The following is a 5642-nucleotide window of genomic DNA, read 5'->3' as shown; positions in this document are numbered from 1 at the left end:
AGAGAACATGAAGGGAGCACATTCGTCATATTCTACCAACTGCAACATACCTACCTTCAATGCACTCTCTGTAAGGACCATAACGGGAGCAAATGTGGACCCATGTACAAATTTTTACTGCCTCAGGGTTTGTTTTGTCCTGTGACTACTAGGTTCGTTAGTCCTTCACATAACTCTCCAACAAAATGAATCCAAGAGTGGAATATAGACTCTTTACATGCAATTTATTTTCTAGAAAGTCTATACAGAGAAATGAAAGTTGCAAGTATAAGAATTATGCTTCAAAAATGAATTTTCTTGTGTAGTGAGCTATAGCAAGGGTATGCTTTTGCAAAGTTTTATAACAGGAAAATTTGTCAAGAGGAATTTATTAAGGAAATCTCTTGTTAGAAATGAAATCCAGTTGAGTTGAGATAAAGTCCATAGTTACAAAGAAGTATTGTTGTGGAAAGCAATTCCACTATGACATTCCTGTACATTTTAATACAATATAAAAGGAAATTGATGTGATTTCCAAGCTACTTGAATCCATTGAACACAGAGAGAATCAGTTGAGAACTGATGAATGAACATGGAAATCGATGTAATTCCTAAGCTACTTGAATCCATTTTGAACACAGAGAGAATCAATTGAGAACTGATGAATGAACATGAGCTGAAGCAAAAGGACACTATCATTAAGCTAGTCGACCCTGAAATTGAAGAAAATGATCATGTCAAACAAATCTACTAGCAGTGTACTAATAACGGTAAAATCAACTTGCAAGAAGAAAGTAACTTAAATACCACATTTGTTGGAAAATGAAATCAATCAAAAAATGTTCTAACCAGAGATGAAGTTGATTCAAATGAAAGAAGTTCAAATCAGGGTGAGGTGAACCCAATAAATGAGATGTCGATAATCCCAGGAAAAATCAACTAGCAACAATGAAGGAAATCGATTGAAAATAATTAGTTAATTCCATTGTTAAGATTTCAACTTGGATATCATTTGTTGCCCAGGTACATTCTCTTGGAGAAATCGACCTGCATGTTAGGATGTAAATAAGTTCCAATTAAACAGAACATTTTTATTTGAGGGGAATTGAGGTCCAAAAGAGCAGAGTTCTTGGCAGAGGAACAATATAACTGCAAACACCCATTCAATATCTATGACTGTAGATTGAAGTTCTGCAACCTTGGAAGCACTATTGAGTACTTAACCAGAGCTGTAGAATCATTGGTACTTTATTAGATTTGATATGCAATACAATGCTTGATTCGCCTTGATTCCCATTTATTCTGTTTAATTTCTGCATACTGATTCCTACTGATACCGTTCCAACTGCTTGAAACAATAACATTTTCAAAAGGTCTCTTTCACTCTCACTTCAATTAGAATAGTACCCCTTTCTCTACTACATTCATGCGCATATGCTTACATTTCCAATTCTGCAGATTGGTTTTCATGAAATTAACCAATACTTGTTTTGCATCTAACAAATTCACATAACTAAACAAAGCACTGAAAATATCACCAAAACTGAGTGGCCTCTCTAGTATTACAAGAAGATTTATTCAAAAGAAACAAGAAGTTATTTTAAACTACCCTAGAACAAGTCCATGTGGATGCTTATTTATGACATGCCACAATGTTGTCCATCAAAATATTTTCCTAAAAACTGTCTCTATATTGGGTTTCAATGGTAGGAGTTTTAGAGTTTTCCCTGATGATGACTTGATTTTAAAATAACTTACTTACTTGGGACCATTCACCCTTAATTTCAGAGGTGGCCGTGGTAGAGGAGGCAGGCACTCATCTAACAGTCGAAAGCCCTTTACAAAGGGGAATGGTACCAACATAGAGAAGAAACACAGACGGTTTGAAGAGGATGATGGATCTGCCAAAGATGAACGATCAAATAAGGTCCAAAAGCTGGAAAATGATGGTGAATTACAGGCATTTGAGACTTCCAAAGCCGCTGAGGATAATTGAGCACCTCAGATGATTCAGCAGACCATGCCATACGCTTTATTTTTTTTTATTGATTATAGCTTTATTTTCTTGAACAAATTTTGGGTTTCATATTGTATTTCTTGCCTTTTCTTTTTTCCCTACAAAAGGTGTAGGCATTAAAAATTTTGAAGTTAGAGATGTAGGATAGTTTTAATGTTTTGGATTTGAAGGCTGAATTTTTTAAGGTGTAATGTTATAGAACAGCTTTGCAATTACCTGAACTCGAGAAGCAACGTTTCATGGCAATAAAAAATTGCCAAAATATAAATACTATATAATTATAAGTTGAGCTCATATATTTGCAAAATCTGTTAGATTCTTACAATTATTATTCTTTTAGTGATGAGATTAGTATGTTGTTAAGTCAGCAGAATGGTACCTGTCTCTTCATGTTATTATGTAGCAAAATGGTACCATGGAAGGAATATGACCCACGAACATATAGTGGTGGAATTTTACACAACCTAAACCATTCTTATTGAATTTTGTGGATATTGTCATGATTATGGCTTGGTAATTAAATAAAAAGGAATTAGGTTCAGTCCTTTACAATAAGTGATGAATATGCACATTAGTATGGTGACAAGGTCTTTAGTTATTGCTATTGTTAACCATAAATCCTTCCATCGATGGAAACATTTCTATGGATGAAAAGTGAAAATGCAGTGTGGTGTGTGCTGTGATATCCTTGAAGATGAATAAATGCATTCTACTGTGTAGCTTTTAACTTTTGATTCTCATTAATACCATAGTATTCACCGATACACCTTTGCATTGTCTTCTGTGATATTCAACCTGAATCTTGAAAACCCTGCATCTGTTCATTCCTGATATTATGCAATAAAAATTGCTAGTGTTATAAATGAAATTTGAAAATTAGACATGGCTACTCTGTTTTAATAGTTGGTGAATGCTAACCATTAACTATTTGAACCCTTGGTCCTTTTGTTAGACCAAAAACGCATCAGGCATGGCCCTTATGGCGCATCAAAGAAGGATCTCAAGCTTCAGCACATTTGATCCATTTGATCAATCAACCTGGCATCCATGAGAACTGGTTAGTAGTGGGTAGTTCTTTCTACGGTTCTCTCCACCACTTCTGAATTGACAATATAGTAGCATTACCAAAAAGTTACTCTTCTTGGTACTTTTCTACCCAGAGCAGTGTAATGAACACCGTAGATCCATTTTCACTATTTACATGAGATTGACAGTAAAAAGTAGAAATGTGGACACGACACTGAAAAAATCAGCATGCGAACAAAAGATGCCAACTAGTCAAACATTGCTCAGATCTGCAGCCAAGATAATGGAGTACTGACATCTTGATCGCTTGCTTCTAACTTCAAGGAATGCTTTAACGAAGTCAATGTTATTGTTCAATCCCCTAGTTTTCATACAATCCTTAGCTATTCTTTGAGGTCTAGCATAATACGTCACATTCCTGGCCATATAAGAATATGAAACCACTGTGGCCATGGGAAACTTATAAAGCAACCATAAACAAATGTATTGCTGGAAACAAAACTCACTTCTTTTAATCTTGAATTAAAAGCTTGATGAATTGCTACATCGGCGCAGTCCGTAATCTTCCAAAGAATTGTTTGTTGGCAAAATGCCCACACTATGATCTGTGCTACTAAGTGATACCGTATCATCATCCACCCCAAGCATGGCAAGGGTGAGATGGGTTTGTATATCATGCCCCCCCTGATTTTCTACAATGTCATCCTCATCTGAAGTATCCATATCCTTGATCATTGTATTCTGGCACCACGCCCAGTCAGTCCTCTCATCTTCTCCTTGTAGTAGTTTTAAAATCTGCCATTAATCATATCTTGGTATTAAAGAGTAAGCAGAGATGAACAGATGTGGTTAACATAGAGTGTTTTATAGCTAAAAGAAAATGTAAGAGAAATTGCACCCTAAAGTAATTTTTGCAGGTAAAGAATACCCTCAAAAAACACACGAGGTAGTAAAAACAAGCCCCTGAAGCATATAGAAATGAATAGAGGAAGATAAATTACTCGGCTCATGCAAGGACGGTAATGAGATGTTTCCCTTAGACAAAGCGTAGCAGCAAGCATCATTCTATGCATTTCATTTGTATCATAAACATTTTGCAAACATTTGTTAGCAAGACTTTCCATATTCCCATCCTGTAAGAGTGGTCTTGCCTGGTTTCAACATTTACAGAAGGTTAAACATGAGCCCCTAATAAGGATAATCAATATAAATAAACATGAAGAATAGAGTCAACTCTAAAAACCAGGACTTACCCACATGATCAGGCTTTCTTGACTCTTGGGACTTGCTGTATCAATTGGCTTCCTTCCAGTTATTAGCTCAAGAAGGACCACACCAAATGCATACACATCCGTCTTCTCATTAACCTTTCCATAAACAAAGTATTCTGGAGCAAGATACCTGTCAAACTACAATCACAATTAGTGAATTTACAAATTGGATAGCTTTAATCTGAAAATGGCCAATCGAAACTGGGAAGATGCTTACATACCCAAATGTTCCTAAAACATCGCTGCAAGTGATATATGAAGATGTTGGTGCCCACCTTGCTAGCCCAAAATCTGACAACTATTATAATAACACGCACATTAATTCTGTTGAAATTTTTCATTAGTGCAGAATTCCAAGTTTCAGTTTACAAGTCTAGATCACTAAGATCTCTTCAAATACTGAATTGTGCAATTTAGTCTTGATTCTTCTTGCAGTAAAAAGATTTATACCTGTGGTTCAAACTCTTCGCAAGATATTGGAAGACTTTACATCTCCATGATGACAGATTGAGAAAATCATTATGCAAGTAATCTAATTTCAGCAACTCCTACAGCCACTTTTAATCGCACTTTCCAAGGAAGTATTGGCTTTTCCTCTCCTCCTGAAAAATATATACATAGTCAATAGCTAGGACTATAATCAAATCTCAGAAAAGAGAAAATGAAAGACCCTGCCATACAATACATAACACTATGATGCTTAAAACGTACTACTGCTTAATATTTCTACACGATTTCATGATTCTTAAAATGCAATACTATTGAGTATATACCATGGAGATTCTCTTCAAGGTTTCCTCTGGATACAAAATTATACACCAGAAGGCAGTTAAGGCCTTCTGCACAGTAACCGATAAGTGTAATGACATGGTTGTGCTTCAATAGAGTAAGAATCTCAACTTCAGAAAGAAGCTCTTGCTCTGTTTTGGATGATGAATTCAAGATTTTCACTGCCACCGATTGTCCATTAGGAAGAAATCCTCTGTACACCTTACTGCAGCCTCCTCTTCCTATAAAATTCCCTGCAAGAATAAGGATGTTACATAATTGAATTGAGTTCACAAGGTTAATATACATTTCAAGGGAAATTTCCCATTCAAAACAGAAGCACAGAAATGAAAAACTCCATGAGGAAAACTACAAATGCAACCTGTTGAAAAACCAGAAGTAGCAGATTGCAACTCCTGATATGTAAAATGCCTGCAGGTTTTACTTTGACAAAGGAACTCTAATCTCCTTGCCAAACAATTTTCTTCTCGATCAGAATCATTCTGCTGACTGCAAGGAAACCCTTCTTCTTTAGAGCATGCTTCAATTGGTGCTACCTCATTTGAAGACCGAGCTTCATG

General features: G+C 35.8%; 1 protein-coding gene and 1 long non-coding RNA gene across 2 annotated transcripts; both read right to left on the bottom strand.

Annotated features, from left to right (window-relative positions):
* Nucleotides 1–3725: 3725 nt before the first annotated feature.
* LOC149159778 (uncharacterized) lies at nt 3726–4130 on the bottom strand. The gene is made up of 2 exons (XR_016261151.1): nt 4024–4130; nt 3726–3817 (listed from the first exon to the last, which is right to left on the bottom strand). It is a non-coding gene; the product is annotated as an uncharacterized LOC149159778 (long non-coding RNA).
* Nucleotides 4131–4257: 127 nt separating this feature from the next.
* Nucleotides 4258–4912, bottom strand: LOC149159777 (protein kinase STUNTED-like). Its single transcript, XM_089434422.1, has 4 exons — nt 4864–4912; nt 4744–4757; nt 4515–4591; nt 4258–4423 (listed from the first exon to the last, which is right to left on the bottom strand). The coding sequence occupies exons 1-4, from the start codon at nt 4910–4912 to the stop codon at nt 4258–4260; spliced, it is 306 nt and encodes a 101-aa protein (XP_089290548.1).
* Between the last annotated feature and the right edge of the window lie 730 nt (nt 4913–5642).

Source organism: Pinus tabuliformis, chromosome 5_2, assembly GCF_031772625.1.
Source record: "Pinus tabuliformis cultivar Carrire ecotype Pingquan chromosome 5_2, CPIR1, whole genome shotgun sequence".
Classification (NCBI taxonomy): domain Eukaryota; kingdom Viridiplantae; phylum Streptophyta; class Pinopsida; order Pinales; family Pinaceae; genus Pinus; species Pinus tabuliformis.
The sequence above is the reverse complement of the archived record's forward strand: the minus strand, read 5'-3'. Positions and strand labels throughout refer to the sequence as shown.

Bases quoted from the DNA above. Each gene is read 5' to 3' on its own strand.
- LOC149159777 (XM_089434422.1), bottom strand. From the start codon at position 4,912: ATGTATATATTTTTCAGGAGGAGAGGAAAAGCCAATACTTCCTTGGAA. The intron at 4,424-4,514 runs GTATGTAAGCAT...GTAGTTTGACAG, and splicing joins GATGTTTTAGGAACATTTGG to GTATCTTGCTCCAGAATACT.